We start from the raw sequence: 22,244 nt of genomic DNA on the forward strand, positions 1-22,244 counted from the left end.
ATGACATTAAACTGTAGTTAACAGCAGTCTTATACAAATGAAGTATAACTAAAGTAGATAACGTTCAAGGTAACTTGTTAAAAGAGTAGAAATAAACATTCTTGGGGATGTTTCTAAATGTCCTCCCGCATCCATTGCCTGTTCGTGCTCCCTGGGAGCACAGGGCACCGCGATCAGTCCCCGCTGTGTCCGGAGGACACAGTGGAACACAGATCGCTGTATGGGACCTCTGTGTGAGGTCCCGATTCATGTGATCACTGATTTGGCCAATCAGTAATCACATGAATAGAAGTAAACAAGATGCCACTTCGTGACATCATTGCTTACTACTTGTGAATTCTGTGAATGATCACAGAGGTCACATGGTACAAGGCTATTCACAACAGCCTTGTACCATGTGACAAGCTATGACCAATCACAGCTTGCACAGTATTTCTCAATGGCTGCAGGAATGCAGCCAGAGAGGGGAAATTATTGCTTTTACAGCCTTTATGGGTGTAAAAGCAATTGGTAGAAAAAAAAATCTTCATCACCCCCCACAAGTAGTACAGTGTCACTATGGTGACTCTGTACTGCTAGGGTGACATAATATAAAAATGTTAAAACAATTTTCGAAAAATTATAAATTTTGGTTATACCTGAATTTTGGGTTATTTGTTTTTCACTAAAAACATAGATTAATACATTGTGGCCAAGATTTATGAAGAAAAATTATTTATTTGCAAAATTTTTTAAGAAAAACGCTATTTTTTTTTTTCCCCCAAAATTTTTGGACTTTTTCGTTTACATAGCAAAAAAATAAAAATCCCAGTGGTGAATAAATACCACCAAAATAAAGTTCTATCTGTCTCAGAAAAATGCTAAAAAATGAATATGGGTACAGTGTTGCATGAATGCACGATTGTCATTCAAAGTGTGATAGCACTGAAAGCTGAAATTTGGCCTGGACTGGAAGGAGGTGAAAGTGTCCGGACTTGAAGTGGTTAACATATGCATAGTCCTGTCTGTTACATACACTCAGAATGTGTCTAGGACTTAAAAATTAATAAGCTGTCTGCAAAACATATCTTATTTACTAGCAATGCTGAGTCTGCATATGCACTTTCAGAAACACAACCCTAGCATATGTAAACAAAGAGTCCTGTTTGTGCAGAAGTTTTTTTGCAGAAGAGTGCCTCCCAATCACAGCTTCTGTGCTCTTTGTTTACATATGTTGAGAGTGTGTTTATTAGCAGCTCTCCTGCACACAGCTTCTGGGCATATAAAGTGACAGCTGAGCCCCAGCCTGGACTGCTCTCATACATAGACATAGCCCCAGCATATATAAAGAAAGCGATCTGAGGCTGTGTTTGGAACAGCTTTTTAAAAACAGGCTTGGGTGTCAATTTAGTTGCATGAGGCTCTGTGTAGGAGGGGGGCTCCCAGTCAATCTCAGCGCTGTTTGTTTACTGCTGAGGCTGTGTTTTGGAGCAGTTCTTAACACAGCCTCTGCTATCAATTGCATGTAGCAACCAGGGGAAGAGCCACAGAGGGCAGCCCAGACAAAAAAAAGGATCCAATACACCCAGAAGTGTTGGATTTCTTTCATTTTTTCCATGAATGTATCTGTGCAATACGTTAATAAAATCAATTGCACAAAGCACAATCCTATCTAATAAAAAAAAAAAAAAAAAAAATCTATTGTTGGCTCTGGAGACAAGGTTTCTTTAAATAATGGTATCTTTGGTTAACCCTCACTCTCACCTGAAAATGTTATTAAATATAACGAATACCCATTGTTGGATGACATGTAGTGGATAAAAGAACCATTTTGATTTGCTGCTACAGTTTACTGCACAACATTGCTTCTGGCATTCTTTTAGAAAACCTGTTATGTAATACTATCCCTCATCCAGATCATGATGAGCATCTCGCCTTCTCTGCAATTCCTCCCACATGCCATTTGGTATTTTTTAACCTTTGAAGCATTCAAATGCACTTTGAAAACCCACCAGCTCAGACAAGCATACAATCTTATCCAAGTTATTTTCTTCAGTCACTGATCCATCATTGTCATCTGACAAGACATAAACTGTCACAGAATATACCAGATAACTTATTTTTCTTACCTCCTTGTTCTGCCCCTTATCCCCCTAGATTGTAAATCCATGCCGGCCACTTTTTTTTTGCTATATTTCACTAAAAGTAACACGTACATTTCATGCATATTACATTATCTGTGCTGTTAATATTTCTTATATATTTTACTGAAGATTGCGATGCTATAATTCTAATAATGGTATAATTTTAACTTTGGTGTGATGAGCATTAAGATGGTTACATGCATTATTATTATTATACAGTATTTATAATAGTATCTGGTGGTTTACCACTACCTTTTTGTGTCCATCATAAACTGTTTTGTAATACAGCATTTCGTTTCCTCTATATTAGGTAATTGGAGTTGAACTTCTAAATGTCCTTCATCGTCTTCTGCTGACATATGACCCACCTAATGTCCAGCTGCTGGTTACCAATGTAGTACAGGAAATCGTGAGAGCTGCACAGGACAAATTACAAGAGCAAAGAAATGCTCAGAGTAAGGCTGTTTTATTAATGATGCATTGGTGATGTTAAAAAAAAAAAAAAAAAAAGTGTCCAGAGTTACTAACTGCATGTGTACTTGTTTAATTTACTACTCCTTTTAGATACATAATATTTATAAATTATGACTTATATTCAATGCCTTTATAGAAATAATTCTGATATAATGAAAAAAATTTAAATGCTTTTTTCTTTTTTACACCAGATAAAGATGACACAAGTGAAAAGGAAACACAAACACACTTAGGTGAAGGTGAAGAAAGTGGCGGGCTGATTCCTGGAAAGTCTTTGGTCTTTGCTGCTATGGAGCTTCTAATGTTCCTGCTAGTGCGGCACATGCCACAACTCAGCTCCAAGGTGTCTGATTCTCCTAGCCATATCATTGCTAAAAACCAACAGCTTTCAGAAGAGAGCTCCCGCCTTGTAGCATCCACAGTGTCCATCCTTGCTGAGCTTCCATCATTATGCTCACCAGCAGGTAATATATTCAGGATTTTGTCACTACAAAGGGCTTTTCTACAATAAAAGCTGGTTTAACATTGATAGGACTAACATTCGAACACATGCTGTGAGCTTGTGGCGTTCCTTTCCAGACATCTCTGTAAATACAAGCTATATTATTCTTGAACTGAATAGCCTTCCAAATAGTCTGCATAGGCATGCTGGATGCTACTTTGACCCTGTTATTTATTTATTAGCATACATTCCAGCACATTTCCCCTGTCCAGGAAGCCCATGTGCTGCATACAGCTGCTCATAGATATCATTGGCTGTTTGAAGCTGTATTTGGGTATATATGGGTACAGCATAAACTATAGTATCACATACAGGCATTACAAGTAAAGGAATTGTTCTGATCTTGAAACATGCTCATACACTATACAAGGGTTTAACCGTGAACCAGCACAAAACAGCTGGGCTTTCCAGGTGAGGGAAGTTTGCTGGAATTTACATTCAGAGTCTCAGTAAGTCCATGTGCAAGAGCATTTTATGTGCCTTTTGTAAGGATATGCACATCTTTCAGTTTACATACCAAGTCTTATGGCAGACTATTTTTCAAATAGTGGGCTTGTTGGATTTCCACTCAGTCAGTGCACGCAGCCAATGAGCTGCAGCGCTTATCAGTGTATTCTGATGGTGGGGAAGTCCCGCTGTCAGAATACAATAACACGGTGGGGGTTGGGGGTCCTTCAGCCAGAAACAGCTGAGCCATATATGACTTGCTTTAGAGCCAACATGAACAAATTATTTGAAAGTATTAACTTAACTTTCGCTTTATTCTCCTTTTGCAGGCTGTATGACAATATTGCCTACCATTCTTTACTTAATAACAAAAGTTCTAAAAGAGACCGCAATTAAAGCTTCAGATAATCAGGTTCCCTTACCTGTCAGCGCTGGCCTACAAGCTATAAAGACGGTTATCACTTCACCATCAGCAAAGACAGAAAAAACTCAGAAAAAATGGACTGATCTAATTCGCAGCACTTTAGCATCTATCCTAGAGTACCCTCAGGCAGGTAAGAGGAAAAAAGTACAATCAGAGGTAAATATGGAAATCAACACAATATCTGAACATTTTGTTTTCTCGGAAGACCTGCAGAAAGTACAGCACTTAAACAGTCAGTCCTCCCAAGGCGGACATTTTAGTGTTTGGTGTATGCTGTATAGCGAAGGTGTATCTAAAGCTTACACTTTTCTTGTTTTGGACACAGTTGAAAGGTTAGAACCTCTGTTAGGTCTCAGAGCAAGAACACAGATAGCAATGAGCACCTAAATTTTAATATTCATTTTGATGACCATTAGTCTCCTGGAGGGAAAGTGGGAATAAATCCAGAAATATGCAGTTGTCATTGGAGCAGTAAAAGAGGTTTAATCTTCCATTGGGAACACCAATTCCCAACGGGGATTTAACTTCACTTTGGAAAGCTTTTCTCTTGTGTCTCTAAAACAGAAAGCGAGTTAATCTCCCAAACTGGACACAGCAGCCAAAAAATAAGCTGACAATTCCATACTTCATCTAAATTAAAATTTAAAGCGGTAGTAATGTCTCATTAAGAAACTAAAAAAAGTGCCCCCCTGCAGGTGTAAGTCATAAAGTACTAGTATGCACCACATGCTAGTACATTATGAGAGACTTACCTACAGATAGAGCCATCCTGCGCTGAGCTGTCACTGCTCTCTCTGGTCCCTGGCGGTTCCATGTAAACCCGATCATCCTTCCAGGTTTCAAATATTCAGCTGCTTGTATGGCTGAGCTGCAGTGCCAACACTCCCACACAGGAGTCACTTAGCCACGACACACAGAGCAGGCTGTAAATGCAGTCTGAGCTGCGCATGCGCAGATAAGATTGCATTATCCGCTAACAGGCAGGGGGGACATTTTATTTCAGAAGAGACTGCTAGAGTCCCTTCTGTGTGTGTAAAAAAAAAACCTGCCTGTCTGCGTTTTTACAGGAGAGAGTTTACTGCCACTTAAAAAATAAATTTGGCTAGAGATACTTTTAATCACCTGATCACTTATGTCTCACTGGGACTCTGGTGATGAATCTTTTCTAATTTCCAGGTCTGCATATCTGCTGTGACTATTTTTATTTTATTAAAAGACGTTTTCAGAAAACAGAGAAACAAGTCTAAGAACAACAGTTCCATAAAACAATCTCTGATGTCACTAATAATTACAGCATGTCAAAATGGCATACCAATAGAAAGCTTGTGTAAAACAGGAGCCATCTATCAAGTGCAATCAGGGTGATGGCTGTAGTACTAATTGCGAACTATTGTCTTTTACAAAAAGATAATAAATGATCTACATAGTTGGTGAACCCTCACGATCAAAGGTAGGCGTACGACAACCCCAAGCTAAGGTACGTATTAATATAGGCCCTGCTGCAACTATTTCAAGGAATTTCCACTATCCATGTGTGATTTTTAATTATTTCATGTTATGGAAAAATAAGCTGTAAGAGTAAAAATATTCAAAAGTAGATGGAAACTCTTAAAAATCCAGACTGTGGCAGAGATATTGATCCTTAATTTTGTAAAGGTAAGAAGTCAGCAGGTGACTCTCACCATAATGGACTAACTGTAACTGAAATATAATTTGTATGCAAGTTCACTCCTTGAAGGTTTCAGGCATTAGAAAGGTTAATTTAGTTTATGGATATCATATAGCTCATATTCTCTGGTTTGTTGAGTGGATAAACAAGGTGGTTGTGAATAGTTTTAAAAAACAAGATGTGCACACACACACACGCACACACTATTGCTTATGACAGATGTATGAAGCTGTCTTCATTTCTAAAAGGCAACCGATTCCAAAAACTATAACATAGCACAACAAAATAAAACTTGGTGTCTTGCTTTTTAGACCTGTTCTTGGGGTTATTTGGGGAGCTGATTCAGAAAACTGCATTGGCTAGACTGCATCCATTCTAGTTTCTTAGATATGGTTGAATTTATATAATTTGTTAGTCGGTTTTTGAAAATATCTTGCTGATCAAATTGTTTTTCTGTTACTTTGTGTTTTTGCATAACAGATATAGTGACAGTGTTTATGTACTTCCAACTGTAATGTTACAACAGAAACATTGGATTGTAAAATGTTTAACGTCATTAACTGTATTGTATTTATGATTACATAGGGCAGGGATAGGCAACCTTTTGAGCATTGTGTGCCAAAAAATGTTTTAAAAGAAATTGAGAGTGCCAGTAATATGAAAAAAATAAGTCAACTTCACACTCTCAATCACGAAAATAAATGCTGTAAATGACTTGAATACTATTAAGAAATTAATATTGAACTTTGCACTTTCACACCTCAGATCACCCAAATTCCTGCACCTTCACACCTCAGATCACCCTAATTCCTGCACCTTCACTGTTTAGATCACCCCAGTTCTTACATCTTCACACCTCAGATCATCCACAACTTCTGCACCTTCACACCACAGATCAGTCCCTATTCCTGCATTTCTAAATTAGTGGTTCCCAATAGCTAGTTAATTACCTGTCTAAAATGCGAGCAGGCTGCTTGGGGCATCTGACTCCAGGATTGTGCCTAGCCTGTCTGATGAGGGGGTGCAGTATAAAATGTCAGGGGGCAAAGGATTGGTTGGTCAGCAGGGCAAAGGATAGTGTCAGCTATTTTGTAGGGCAGTGTACAAAGGCCAGCAGGGCAGAGGATGGGCAGTCAGAAGAGGAGCGTACAGGGGTCCAGCAGGGCAGAGGACAGGGGTCCAGCAGGATAGTGGACAGCGGTTAGTGGTGCAGGGAACAGGGGTTAACAGGGCAGAGGATGGGATCACCAGAGCATAAGATAAGGATAAGCAGGGTAGAGGATGAGATCAATAGGGCATAGAACGGGTAAGCAGGGCAGAGGATGGCGTCAGCACAGTGGAGGAAGGAATCGGCAGGAAAAAGCATGGGATCAGCGGGGCATAGGATGGAGTCAGCGGGGCATAGGATGAGGTCAGCAGGGCATAGGACGGGGTCCATAGGGTAAATAACAGTTGTCAGCAGGACATAGATCGGGGTCTACAGTGCACAGAATGTGGTTAGCAGGGTAGAAGACACAGGTCACTAGAACATAGGATTTGGTCAGCAGGGTAGAGGATGGGGGACAGTAGGACATAGGATAGGGTCCGTAGGGCACAGGACAGGATCCACAGGGTAGAGGACAGGAGTCAGTATGACATAGGATGAGGTCAGTAGGGCATAGGACGGGGTCCGCAGGACAGAGGACAGGGGTTATCAAGGCATAGGATGGAGTCAGCAGGGTATAGGATGCAGTGTGTAGGGCATACGACAGGGTCCACAGGGTAGAGGGCAGGGATCAGTAGGACAAAGGACGGGGTCTACAGTGCACAGGATGCGGTCCATAGGGTAGAGGACAGGGGTCACTAGGACATAGGATGGGGTCCACAGGGCATAGGACAGGGTTAGCAGGTCAGGGGATGGGGTTACTGGTGGCGGGGCACTCAACAGAGCTGCTCCTTCCCACGCTGCCCACAGCTAAGATCAGATTGTTTTACAAACACATCCTTGTTCTGCACATTGACTGTAACTGGCTGTTGTAGCTGTGCTGCTTTTCTGATTTGAGAACTACAACAGCCAGCTACAGTCACACCGTGCAGATCGAGGATGTGTTTGTAAAACAATTTGGTGTCAGCTGTGTGCAGTGTGGGACAGAGCAGCTCCACTACATGTCCTTTTGAAGAGGATGAGTGCACTCCAAGGATGGGAGGAGGAGTTTACCAACCCATACAGACTCTGATTCCATAGGAGGAGGGGATCGGGCTGTGCTCACCACTTAATGTCACAGAGTGAGATGGAGGCAGGCGGGATATGAGCTGGGAAAGAACCGATCGTGTTAACCCCTTAAAAGCAGCTGCAACCACCGGCCGGCTTTGCTGATGTGGGAGGTGGGTGTCCCAAGCTTCCCTCGCACAAATGCAGCTATGTGCCATGTTTGGCAAGCGTGTTGGGGGTTGCTGACCCCTGATATAGGAGGTGTGTGTATATTGCCACTCTTATTGTTTTATTTTTCAGATCGAGCACTGTAGAGAGAGGTTATGGCTTCTTTTTTATGTGTTTCTTTCATGCTACAAGGAGATTAAATAAAACACTACATTAAAATATCCTGATTTCTGACAGGCGACCAGAGTGAAGAGTGGTATATGGCGTTTATGCTGTATCTCAAAAACTAGAACCAATAGGGAAAACTGGTGCCATTTTTGGAATCAGTGGGGCAAATATAACAGACCTAACATATGAGGCACCAAAATGTGTGTTGGCCTGTGTAATTTGTTACACTCAAGGGGACTATTTGTAAAAAACTGGATAAAAATAGAAGCAAAGATTGGTTGTTATTTATAACGGCAATCAGGTTTTATCCATCATTCTGTGGGCAAATGAAACAAGATAGAATCTTAAGTAGTTGCCCAGGTAGCATGATACTTACATTTATTGGTGTATCTCAGAGATTCAGTTTGACCATGTTTAAATATTGTTTTATTAAAAAGATATGTTACAAAGAAACTTAAAGTGGAACTGCACTGCATTTGAGCACCACAAACCAAAAATGCTATTTAATTAATTAATATGCAAAGCAAACTCCCCCATCCACGAATGTCTCCATGCTTCATTTTGCTGAGTAATCATTTTGAACCGCCACCCCCCCCCCCCCCCCAGGCATTTCTGACAGCGGCCATCTTGACTGTGGGAAATTATTCATGTATCATTTACTTTCTGGAATCCATCTGCCCTTAGGTCAGACATAGGCTGAGCTGAACCCTCCCTCCCCTCCTGAAGACTGCTGGGATGTATGACATCATTTGCCTAGGCATGGAAACCACAAAGTAACTAAAGAAATGTAAAAAGTTTAAAACAAGTAAATATGATTTCTTATCTATTTACTCATGCTGGCAACATAAGGACTAAAAATAGTCAATGTTGATTGAGAGAGTGAAGTTCCCTTTAAGCAACAACAAAAAGGGTTTTGAAAGTGAAAAAATACTTAGGTGTAGTCTGCTTGGTCTTTGGTTCAGTGCAGCATTCAAATCAATTGCATAATAAGTCCAGTCTGATGTTTGCAAGAGTCACTGGCACCCAGAAAGTGACTTTCTTGGTATCCTTGATGGACATGATCATAAAACAAGAGTTCTAGCTGACAAGTACAGCAGCCTTTTCTTATCCCTGGGGAGAATGTCATAGAGCAAACTTCATTTGTTAGTGCATCTAAATCTGCTAGTACATCTGGCACTCTCCTTCCCCCAGATTAACACTGCTGCTGTCTAAAGGTGTCTCTGTTGCTCCTTCATCCAGAATGCAGGCACTCTAATACAGGATGTGTGTTACTGGCTGGATCACCAAGTCAAAACAGGGAAAAAAGCTTAGAAAAAAGAAAACTAATACAGCCACCACATCTAAGGTTTAGTAAGCTGGACTATATAACATTTTTGGTTTTAAGTTAAATGCCACTCTAAGGTAGGCACTGTGTTTTACAACTACTTCCCTATTCTCTGTCACACCGTTTGGGGTGTGTTAGACCTCACTATGGTCACAGTTGGTACTTACTGCAGTCTTCTAGTCCAGATTGCTCACTGTGGGAAATCATTGCATAAAACCTGTCTGTATTCTTGTAGAGATGTTGTGTATATGTTACAGGTAGAAGTGCAGCAAGTTTAATATATAGCCTTATCCCTTTATTAACATATGCAGGTGACTCCAAGCAAACACCGGATGAAGTGAGCATACTAACTGCTGTTTTACTTTTCCTGTGGTCTACAAGTACTGAGCTTATTGGTGTGCAGTCATTACAGACTGGATGCATAAACAGGTTCAAAGCTGCAATGAACTCCAGTGACCCATGGGTGAGTTTGTTGCAAGGAAAATCTAAGCATTCTCTGCCTTACCTCTGTCCTATAGGTCTTCTGAATATATTGCTAATTTTTATAGACTGATGGTTTTAAATGTGAAGACATAAAGTGTAAATGTGGGCACACAGGTAAGTATACAGTTGAAATATTTGTGAACGTCCTCAATGCATTGGGATGCCTTTCAAAATGAATGGCACAGTAACGGATGTAGTGTTTGACTAGCTTACTACAACTCAATAGTCTGAGTGGGTCCTTATAGTTTCATCCCAACACGTTTCATTTGCTGGACAGCTTAGTTTACCATGCATGTAAATGCAGTGAAAATATAAATAACAGACACCTAGAATTAGAATTTTTTTTTTTCTATGGTCATAACATATATTAACCAATTGTGGACATTGGTTGTGCTACACACATCCAAAAATCCTAATTAAAGCACACAGGGCTTGTGCAGTAAACTCTGTTCTTCAGCCCCACTGCCAACTCCCCTCCTCACATTTGTCAAGAATTCTTGCCTCTCAAATTGACAGCTGAGATTTGCTGTGTAAATACAGCAGCTATTAAAAAAAATAAAAATAGTATTTGATTCAAATTAACTTTTATTAACGCTTAGGTAACCCTAATCAGCTTTAACTAATGCTCACTTTCCCTAACAGTTTTTCTACTTTCTATTTTTTGAACCATTTTATATTTAAACTTTTTTCTTCGATGCCAAATTAAACCAATGTATATCGTATATACAGCTGATACTTGGGTACCAGAGGGGTGATATCCACAGGTTGCAAGATAGTTTCACTTACGTCTTCCATCTTCTTTTTTTTTTTTTTTTTGTTTATTTCTCCACATCTTCCTGTTTCTCTGCAACATCAACTGGACAGACTTTCCAGCTGCTCAGTTATTGTTAAACCAGGGAGTTATTTTTCTGATTCTTTCAACTGAAAAATTTCAGTTTTTTTGTCAAGTCTGTTTACAGTTACGAAGCCCAAAGAGAGGCCTTCACTTCATCCTGGATTTGAAGGTGCTTAACACCTCTGTATAAACTGAAAGGTTTCAGATGGAGTCTGTATTGTCAATTATTGCCTCCCTTTACCATGAAGACTTCTTGGCATACATCAAAATGCAGATTTGCACATACCTATCTTTCTAGGTCACCAGCAAATTCTTTGCTTTGCCATGGATCACAGCCACTAATTTGTGGCTCTTCCATTCAGCCTTGCCTTGACCCTAGGAATGTTCACAAAGGTCCTTGCATCAATTCTGGGCCTTCTTCTTCTCAAAGATATACCAGTCATGAAATATCATAGTTACATAGTTGGTAAGGTTGAATAGACACTGATCTATCCAGTTCATCCTGAGTGTGTGTGTTTGGGCATTTATGTGTTTATGTATCTTATAGATACTGTACCCTAATGATCTTATTACGTGAACCGGCTTCTCTAACACTGCACTCAGTGTGTTAATCACACTGCAGACCTTGGAGGACTTCAGATGAATCTTGAACATCGAGAAGTCCTCTCTGATTCCATCATTACAGTCCTGACCCTGGTCTTCCAGGGAGCTGCATACGAGTGCTGTGATTGATGGTGTCTACATTCAAAGATGTTCGATTTACTCATTTTCACTCCAGAATTTGGAGCATCCTCGCAGCTTGAGGTAAGTTCAGTATGATCCTGCTACATCTTTGAACCATGATGTCTAGTTGTGGATCCAAAAAGTTTGCATGAAATCTACCAGGTCTATGAAAGCTTTCCTTCATCAGGAATACTTTTTATCTTCTGCGGATACCAAGCATGCTTACTTGCATGTCCCCATCTTTCCATCAACATCAATGGTACCTTCATATTTTTTTTTTTTTTTTTTGGGATCTCCACACTACCAGTTTGTGGCTGTCCCCTTTGGTCTGTCTTCTGCACCTGGGGTGTTCAACAAGGTACTGGCTCCCATACTAGCTTTACTACACTCCCAGGGCATAGAGGATCGTGATAGAGGGAATTTCGACTCATAGTTCTGAGCTTGCCCAGGCAAATGTAATACTCTGACCTAATCAGACTCTAGGTAGACACCCTGTGGGCTCCTCCAAATCACAGTTGGGTTGAAAAAAGATAAAAGTCCATTTAGTTCAACCATGTAGTTCACTTCCACAGGATCTTCTATGCCAAAGACTGGTTTACCACTGTACTTCATGGTCAACAACATGCATTTTTATTCAAAAGACAGCTCACCTACCTTTCACCCACTTTACTCTGAAGGTTGCTTTTCTTTTTTGCCATCATCTCTGAGGAGTGTGTCTGAGCTGGCAGCCCTGCCTTGTAAAGAACCACTTCTAATCTTACACAAGGACAATGTGATGTTAAGGCCTAGAGTTTCCTTCTGCTTAAGATGGCTTTGGCCTTCCACCTCAACCAGGACATATAGTAGTTCTCCTGTCTGTGTGTCTGTCCAGCTCCATTACATTACAAGGAAATTTATTTTAACTGGATGTTGTTTGTGTTGTTTACCTCTTTTTTTTGTCATTCCTGATGATCTCTGCAAAGGGGGGAAAAAAGCTTCCCGTCCCAGCATTTCTCATTGGCTCATACAGGTCGTTATTTAAGCTTAACATATCACTGGATCAGGTTTCTGACTTTCCTGTCAAAGCTCGCTCCTCTAGATCTAAGAGTGACGCCTGGGATTTCTGGCATCCAGCAACTTTCCCAGATTTGCAACTGTTTCCCAGATTGTCCCAATTGCCTCTATATCCTGTGTCCCTCAATGAACGAAAAGGGAAATAGTAATTCTGTAGTTACTGTAAAATCGTTTTTTTGGTGTTCATTGATGGACGCAGGTCCCACTCCTCTGTTTGTGGGACCTGCGTCCATCAATGAACACCAAGAAACCGATTTTACAGTAACTACAGAATTACTATTTCCCTTTTCGTTCATTGAGGGACACAGGATATAGAGGCAATTGGGACAATCTGGGAAACAGTTGCAAAAAAAAAGTAGAAGTTAACCCAAAACCTAACTAACTCTCAACCTATTCACAGCCACATTTCGAAAACTAATCTATCTGTTAAGACAAAATCGCTAAACATTCTGTTGCTGTTCTGCAGCAGCTCCGGTCCTGTACTATGCTGAGCTGTCAGCGTTGGCTTCAGTGTGTAGGTGTGTGCAGGAGAGGCAGCTGATGATGGAAGCCCCATAGTACGTTTATGGGCATTTCACAGCTATTGTTGTTTCTCTCACGCATACAGCATCCGCCACTGGAGACCGGACCGGATTGGCTTCAGAAAAGGTATGTATAGTGATTTCTTCTTTACAAGGCTAGAAAGATTAGTTTTAGAATGTGGCTGTGAGTAGGTTTTGGGTGAACTTTTACTTTAATGTTAGTGCTTTTACACTAAGTGAGGCATGCTGGAAGTGGGAGCAGTTAAACCTGGATGGTCAATGTTTTTTTTTTTTTTTTTTTTTTTTTATTTTCAATCTCCAAATCCCCTTGTAGACTCAGTTGTCTCTGATTCTTCTATCCCTCAATGAATTCCAAAAAACAAACTTTTACAAAATGTCTATTTTTTTTTCTTTTATATAAACAATGTATCATCTTTAATGCAAAACCTGTAAAGAAATAAAGGGTATTAATGAAAGTCACATTTTCCATGCTGTAAAAATTTATAGGGGAAAGGGGAAGAAGGAGCTAGTTAGGGATAACTAAGGATTAAAGTGTTACTAAACCCACACCGTAAAATCAGTCTGTGTATGCAGTAAAGTATGCTTGTTATACTCACTGTGGAACCTAAGAGGTTAATCATTCACATTGTGTAAAATGGCTCCCTTCCTTCTATTGTCCCCAGTCCATCACCTGATAGAGCAGAGCTTTGGCAGCAAGCTGCACATGCTCAGTTTGGTGTGTATTGCTAGAGTTTTTTTTTCTTGGGAGAGTGCTCAGCACAGGGCCAATCGGCACCATCCACATAGAGAGTCAGGGGTCCTGCAGCCTCATAGGACAATCTGGGGAGAATAAAAATTCTTCCTAGAAGCTTTAACGAGCGCTCTGGTGGACACTGTTAGAAGTAAAAAAACTGCTATAGACTGCTGATGAGAAAATGTATTTAGCAGTTTATATTTACTAAAATAATTGCATTTTCATGTTCTTTGTAGTGTGGGAGACCAGATATAGTACATGCAGGGTTCCGGGTTTCGTAACACTTTAATTAGCGGCTATATAGGAGCACAGTTTATTTAATTCAGATTAACTGTTAAAATAGAGAATAAACTAGAGGAAAAGGAAAGAAAGGATGTATGTGTGTATTTACTAATGTGTGTGTATATATATATATATATATCTATATATATATATATATATATATATATATATATATATATATCTATATCTATATATATCATTTTTATTTTTCTTTTGCTTTTAGCCTGGGTTCACACTAATGCAGTGCCGAAAACGCCGCAATCTCTGCGCGTTTCCCACATCGCATTTCTATCGCACTGCTCTTGTGATCTGCTGCGGGTGTCAATACAAAGTTAACGACTCCCTAAATTCAGGTTGCAATCGCAGTGTTTTTGCTTGCACCGGATCACATGGTACAAAACGACCCTGCAATCTGGTTGCGGTGCAGCTCCCAAAAAGGTGCATGCATGTCTTTAGTGCGATGCAGTACAATTTGTGCCCATTAAAAATGATTGGGCTCAAGTCGCACTGCACTGAATCGCATGTGAATTGCACAGGAATGCAGTGCGATTCCTGTGTGAGTCACATGCGGTTTATAGTGCGAACCAAAGCTAGGTTACTTTTAACATGTTATGTGTAGACTGAAAGTCACACTTTTGATGTGCGCAAGAGTGAACCCAATGTAACAGTACATTGTTGCAACATATTTCTCAATAGACACTGTGATGCAAAGCAATTGCTGGTGCAAGTGACAGTAGAGCTGCGGTGGGGGAAGAGGATAAGGGCAAAGATGCACCTTTTTTTAAGTTTTTGGGACATACCTTTTACATCCAAGGTCCAGAACTTTTAATTGTCACTTTCTTGCCACTTAAATAAAAAGGGCTACCAATTTTCTAAAATAGTCCTCTCTGTTGGCCAGTTTGAATGGAATTGAACATTACCTTGGATGTGCCAGGAGGGTAAAGTCACTGCACAAGGCTTGAATACAAGTAAGGTGTGTAATCCATTTCTCTAGGAAAGTGTCCGCAGCTTTCATTTGTGAATTTTTCAAGTATGTGATTTAAAAAAAATTTGCCTTTTTCAAGGAGGGGAAGATATAAAAACAGCAGTTGGGTTACGTGTCATGTTGGCTTCAAATATTGCTTGGTGGATTTCAGGATGATTTTCTATCGGGGTATCAGATGCTCATACAATTGAGAACATCTTTTTTTGGCTGCCACAGTATCAATAACAAAACTGATTATTTCTCACCTTTCTATTTCACAGGTGCAAGCAAAATGTTACCAGCTTATATTGTCAGTGTTCCAGCACTCCAATCGAGCTCTGTCCACTCCTTATATTCATGCACTTGCACCCATCATGGTAGAAAATCTAAAGGCTGTTGCAAAAAAAAGACCGAGTAACAGCACAGAGTTGCTGGCAGTGCAGGAAGGTATTAAAGTATTAGAGACTGTAGTTGCTTTGGGAGAAGAAAAAAATAGTAAGTACAATGTTTTTTTTTAAATGATTGCCATTTACTTGTGCTCTACAAATATTTTAGCATGCCATCAAAGCTGTAGGATGGCTTTTGGTTATTTTTTTTGCATGTACAGTAAATGTACAAAGTGTGTTTGCACAGAAAGACAGCATGAAAAACTTGAAGTGGCTCCTAATCCATTCATCACCAATTGCTTTAAAGTAGCTGTAAATTCAAATAAATCAGCATTATCCATTTTAATTTCAGCTTCTTATATTTTCAGTGTCTCCCCCCTCCCCCCAAATAAAGCTTCTAAGTACCTTTGCGATCTAGTCCGATATTACGGTTACGTAACTACTTCTGTTCCCCCTCCTGAGCTCCAGGACTCCTCTGGGAGGAGCTGCTAGTCCTCTGCTGAGGTATATAACATATGTCAGCAGAGGACTCACTAAACTCTGACCTTGTGTCTTCAGAGCACTGACTGACACTGTGTCGGTCACATGTCGGAAGAAAAAAATAACTTAATATTAAATAAAATTAAGTAATGGGTAGCAAAAATATGAATTCATTCTATGGACAAGCGTACACGTGCTATACAAACTCTATTGTCTTTCTCCAAAGAGGAGGGGAGGAGCGACTGCAGTGGAAACTTCAGTCTCTCAAAGCAGGAGGGGAGAGGATGGGTGCGGCTTTACACAGACTACAGAACTGGCAAAAGAAATATACACAAACGGTGTACAAAGAAACGAATGATAAAAGATATAAACTGACCACACTATCATGGATCGGCAGATGTGATTAGCATGGTCTGTTTACTCTCCGGAACAGTAAATTGAGGACACAGGAACATTTTTTTTTTCTAAGGTTTACAAACACAAACAAAAGAGAATATATAAAGAATAAATATTTATGAATGTGTCATGATAGTGAAGTGATAGGATGAAAAATTTGTTCTTGTGGTGATACTTTTGTGTACTGGTTTATATGATTTCTATGGTAAGCTTGTCACCCTGACAATTGAATTGCAAAGTACCCAAGTCATTTAGATGTAACAACAAGAATCGTGGTCATTTTGGGAATATTTTATGATTTTATTTCAAAATGTTATTATTTTATGATTGATATGAGCAGTACTTTTTTAGATAATATAGGTAGAATACATTTTATACAGTTACACTTTAACATATTTGTTTTTCTCCACAGGAGTCCAGCTTCTTGCTCTGTTGGTTCCAACACTGATTTCTTACTTGCTGGATGTCAATGCTTTCAGCTCGGCATCACCCTCCTCAAAGGATCTTCATGAGTTTGCACTGCAGAACTTGATGCGTATTGGCCCTCTTTATCCTCATGCATTCAAAACTGTTATGGGAGCTGTTCCAGAATTGAAAGCACGTTTAGAAACTGCCATTAGAGCTAATCAGGCAAGCAAGGCTAAAGCTGCCTCTAGACAGCCTGCTCCCACCATACAAAGCGCACCCACCATCAAACTTAAGACTAATTTTTTCTAACTGCAGAGAAGCTCAGCAGATGGATTTCCTGAACTTCCCCCTGACTTTATTCTGAAACACATTCTGATGGACTTTTTACCAGGAACTCTTCCAGCATTGAAAAAATTAACACTAGTGTATCTTAGTGGGACTGTTTTCTTTGTGTTTTTTTCATGGTTTCTATAGCACCTTTTTGTTTTTAAACTTTTTCATCCACAATCATTCCCTTCCATGTGCACCTTGTCAAAATTCTGGCTTCTGACCCAAAATACTCATGACCATTATTTTAGTTGTGAGTAATTTTTATGAAAAAAAGCTTATGTTTTTAATGAAATTTGGCTCTTTCAGCATTTTTGAATATATATTTATATATAATTCTGTTACTGTTTAAAGATCAGGTAACTGTCTACTTATATTGGTTTAGATAGCAACTCATAGCACATGTATCATAAAGACAGCTGCCACGGAACTATTTGTATTCTAGTCAGACTAAAGCTGGGTATACATTAGCAGAAGCACTGTAAAACTATGAAGAGAGGTTGCACCTGCTTCATGCATTAGTGCGAGTATACATCTATTTTATTAAATCAATAAAGCCACCAAACAACTTTAGTGACAAAAGCATATCAGAGTCCAAAGCAACCTAGTGACCGAGACAAGTCCTAAATGCAAGAGGACCTTCCAAATGTCTGAGGCATTTCGAGGGGCGATCCCCTCTTCCTCAAAGCCATTCTTGGATGACAGTTTTATTATAGCATATATGTGTGACATACTAATTCAGACATAGACTTCTAAATATATAAAAAAAATACAATGTGTATTTTTCATGCGTTTGGGACTCGTTTCGGTGACTAGGTCGCTTTGGACTCTGATATGCTTTTGTCATTGAAATTCTTTGTGAGTATACAACCATTTTATTAAATCAACAAAGAAACCACTTAGGTAATACACAAGGTTGGTGTCTTCCTTATTTTACAGTGCTTCTCCCGACCCTTAGAGCTTGTGCTGGTATTGCAATTGCTAAGGACCTGAGATCCTATTGCCAGTACACCACTCTTGAGCGCAGGGGATTTTTGTCTTTTCTGCTCTATATAGTAGTTTTGAAATTTTTAGTTTTACAAATATTCGATTTTCAAATGGTTAGTTGGGGTCAAATCGATGTTTCTTTATGACTGCAGTGACAAGAAAATTCAATGGAGCAGGGAGGAAAATTTTCCTGGAATGAATTTTATTCATTCAGTGTGGTTTCATTCAGGAAATTACATTCATTCCAAAATGAAACGTTAAAGGCAAACGAAATGAACATTCTTCAAGCCTATGCATGTACTAAGAATTTTCACCAGAATTTTTTTACAAAATCTGCTGGTGTATTCCCAACTTTAGCTGTAAGCAAGTAGAATGTACAGGGGATCCCTTTTAGAGGGTACTTTATATTCGGATTAGACAAAATAATGTAGATGTTCTCTACAGCAGGTACAAACAGCTAGCACAGACTGCTCAACCGCTTGGTCTGACTTTGAGCCTGGGTTCACACATATGCTGTGCGGTATATCGCATGTGATTCACACAGGAACCGTACCGCATTCCTGTGCAAATCACTTTTGATTTGTGTGCGGTGCGATTGGAGCCATACATTTTGTATGTCTCTAATGGCATCGCACCTGCACCAAAAAGGTGCAGGACCCTTTTTTGGTCTGCACTAGAATCGGATCGCATGGGTATTCACACCTATGCGATCCGATTCTGCACATCGCACCGCGTTTTGCGGACCGCTTTCGGGGTGTTGTTAACGTAACATACACATCCACATTGGTTCGCATGAACAGGGTGCGATTCTGATGCGGTGCAGAATTCGCACAGAAAACGCTGCAAATTCCACACCGCATCAGTGTGAACCAGGACTACATAAGATAGACGTTGGAAAACCAGCTTCCAGCATTATTAACCTCCTCGGCGGTATGATTCTTTCCGATTTTTTGTGCTGAAAGCGGTACCATTTTTTTGCATGGAAATATGTAGTTTTTTATTGTAGGCTGTAATTTTTAGGAATAACTCACTGAAATCTGTACGAACAAGAGTCTATTAAACATTCCGGATATGATAAAACTTGAAACACGAAATCATAAATTATAATTTAATAAATAATCATAAAAAATAATAATATAATAATAATAAATTGAATTCAATAATATAATCAAACCAAAAACACTGAAATTTGAAATACAGAGGCAAATTCGCACATCGCTGAGCAAAGTCGCAAAATCGTTTTCAGTGTCTGATGACGAATTTCCCCACAAATCATTATCACTCAATTCTGCAAGTGGTTCTGATTTACTATCGCTGTTCTAAAACCGCTTTTGACGTAAAGGGACGCTTTTTGGCCGCCATGGACTTTTCTAAGTTTCCAGGCAGAAAGAACAGTCAAAATGCAGGCAGGGCGCCGGACAAAGCAGTGGGGACAAAATGTATGTGAAATGCATTGAAACAGCAATGACAGCAAAAAATGTCATTTTTTAAAAATTTCAAATTTCCCGCCGGTTCCGCTGCCCGAACGTTCCGACGTCACAGGGACCGGAACACGTAAGCCAGATGCCGGCATCGGCCGGAGGAGATGGACGGGGATGCTGCAGGGGACCCATCGTGGGAGCGAAGGACAAGGTAAGTGCTGCAGGGACCCCCAGAGAACGCTGCATGGTAAGCCCGAGTGTAGCTCGGGGTTACCGTTCTTGGTATAGAAATTCTACCCCGAGCTACACTCGGGAATACCGCCAAGGAGGTTAAGAGTACAAATTGCACACATAATCTCCCTGAAACACTAGGGTGAGGCCTGCACTCATTTTGCACTTAGACTATTTGCCGAATATTTATTATAACATATTGAAATGTATTTGTCACTTGTTTCAAAGGTAAAATATTATGCATTTGTTTGGCAACATTTATTTCCACTATTTGCTTTTTCTCTCTGATTCATATATTGACTATAGGAAGTACCATTTCTGGTTTTAACATGCTTTATGAATGTGTTTTGCTTATTGGGTAACCATGAATTTGTGTTGTACTGGTTGTAAATATTTAAAGTGAATTTTATTGTTACATTCATCTGTCTAAACAGTTGTAGATATTCAACCTCTGTACATTCTCAGCATGTATACAGACATGTCGTCATAGTACAAGATAATGATTGAAAATAGTAACACACATTCAAGTTGGATCCTGATTCATTTTGTTGATTTTCAGTTTAAAACAATAAACTTGTTGACATTGATGTGTAGTGAAATATAATGGTTTTAACACTTTCAAGTATATTTTGTTTCAAACAATTAAAAAGCCTACACAAGTCCACAAAATAAATGTATGTGCTGTGCAAGGTGGATGGTGTCACAGGATCCACTACATGATCCCCAATGCTTGTGTTGTGTGGGCTTTTTTTTTTTTATAAGGCCCTTTTCACATGGGCTTACTGACCAGCTCCACTTGTCACTTTTTTACGTAGACTTGATCGGAAGCTCTATGCATATCTATGGGTAGGAGGATGTAAAAAAAGATTGGTGTCTATATATACCCGCCTACCTTTTTGAATCCATCCAAGTCTGGGGGGAAAAAAATGGAAAAAGGATAGCCTGATGTAAACAGACACAAGTCTGTTTACATCCAGCTGCCTATGAAGCCATTGCCAGTCTGTATCCGCATTTTGACAGCAGATAGGGGGCAAACTGAACAGGCATGGATGTCAGAAATCAACAATTTTTCCTGTTCAGCTCCAGTTAAGCAGGGGATCTGGTCACTGATCTGCTGAACAAAGCGGCCAAATGCTGCGTGAAAGGGGCCTTAACATGAGAATTTTGCTTGCTGCAATGGGAAGAGCTGTAAAAGCATGAAATATTGTGTATTCCTGCACACTTATATTGAGAGATATTGTCTACAATTTCTTTGCGGAAATAAGGAAAAAAACAGTTCCAGTTTGATACTGTGAATACTTATAAATTAAATTTACATGGACAATTTAACTTTTCTGTCTTATGCCAGCCATACAGGCATTCATTTTTCATGCTGTCGCCCATTTGATTTGATTGAATGTTACAATCAATCACTCAATGAAACACAACAAAAGTTTGCCAGCATTAATTTGCTCACTTTTAGTGATAAGGGTTTATTGGGAAAAAGGAAACAAATCAGAAGCTGTGCAAATTAGAAGATATACCGTACAACTGGCTTCAGTAGTTTGAGTTTCCAGGGCATCAAGACGCTTTTACTTTTTTCTTTAGTGGCTGAAAGTATCAAAGGTGGCAGTGAAAAAAATGTCAGTAACTATTAGAGTTGGGTAGAGTGTTGTATTATGAAATCACTGAATCAATAAGAAAAGTGGAGTGTATGTCCAGGTGGTTGCCAGCGTACCCAGTTTTGTGCTCATATCTGTAGTTCATATAAACATATGCATTTGCATATCACAAGCTTGCAAAGAAACATGCACATTTCTTTTGTAACTTCTAAATCTGACTATGACTGACTTGGGATATAACAATAGGCACAGTAAGGACTATTGTAAAGTTACAGTGTAGTCAGTGTAGTCAGAATTGAAAATGAAATCTTGGGTATATACACAGAATACTTGCAGAGTAGTTACGTAATTGTTTGAGAGAAATCTTGCGAGCCAAAAAATGAAAATTCCTGTTGTTGGATCGCAAACCTCTAGCACATAACTACCAATGTGAAAACCGTAAAATAAAAATGAATAAAGTATTGCGCTCACAACCCTTCAATCAATACATATAAACAATTAAAAAATGTGTATTGATAAACATGAATACTTGTACTTGTGAATCTATTTGAATCCACTCAAATAAACAATGTGCATAAGACAGTGAAAAAGTGAACTAATAAATGAAATAAAGAATATATGAAAAAAATAATATATGAAAAAAAAAATATATATAAAAAAATATAATTATATATAATAACGTCCCACAAAAAAGTGACTTTGTGCTGGGGAAATCTTCAATATCATAAAATCGGTGACTGCTTGTGCCTCCTCCCTCAAGTGAAGATATGCGCTCACCTCATAGATAGCCTGCAATTAGGCTATTAAAGCTTGCGGTTCACCTCCTTTGGAACCTACTTGATTAAGAACTCCTGTTTGTGAGATATCCATGGAATGCGACATGTACTATGGAAAAAATCTCC

General features: G+C 39.4%; 1 protein-coding gene across 3 annotated transcripts in view; it reads left to right on the forward strand.

Moving 5' to 3' along the window:
• The window catches only part of HEATR5B (HEAT repeat containing 5B), a 100,291-nt gene extending 79,963 nt beyond the window's left edge, over positions 1-20,328 (forward strand). For all 3 annotated transcript variants that reach the window (XM_089694196.1, XM_089694197.1, XM_089694198.1), the window contains exons 31-36: positions 2,434-2,578; positions 2,789-3,061; positions 3,876-4,100; positions 9,802-9,953; positions 15,387-15,600; positions 16,780-20,328. In XM_089694196.1, coding sequence (XP_089550322.1) covers positions 2,434-2,578; positions 2,789-3,061; positions 3,876-4,100; positions 9,802-9,953; positions 15,387-15,600; positions 16,780-17,084 — 1,314 coding nt within the window. In that variant the 3' untranslated portion in view covers positions 17,085-20,328. The remainder of the gene's footprint in view (positions 1-2,433; positions 2,579-2,788; positions 3,062-3,875; positions 4,101-9,801; positions 9,954-15,386; positions 15,601-16,779) is intronic.
• Positions 20,329-22,244: the final 1,916 nt, after the last annotated feature.

This window comes from Staurois parvus, unplaced genomic scaffold, assembly GCF_062004578.1.
Source record: "Staurois parvus isolate SC_StPar_1 unplaced genomic scaffold, SC_StPar_1.0 ptg000655l, whole genome shotgun sequence".
Classification (NCBI taxonomy): Eukaryota; Metazoa; Chordata; class Amphibia; order Anura; family Ranidae; genus Staurois; species Staurois parvus.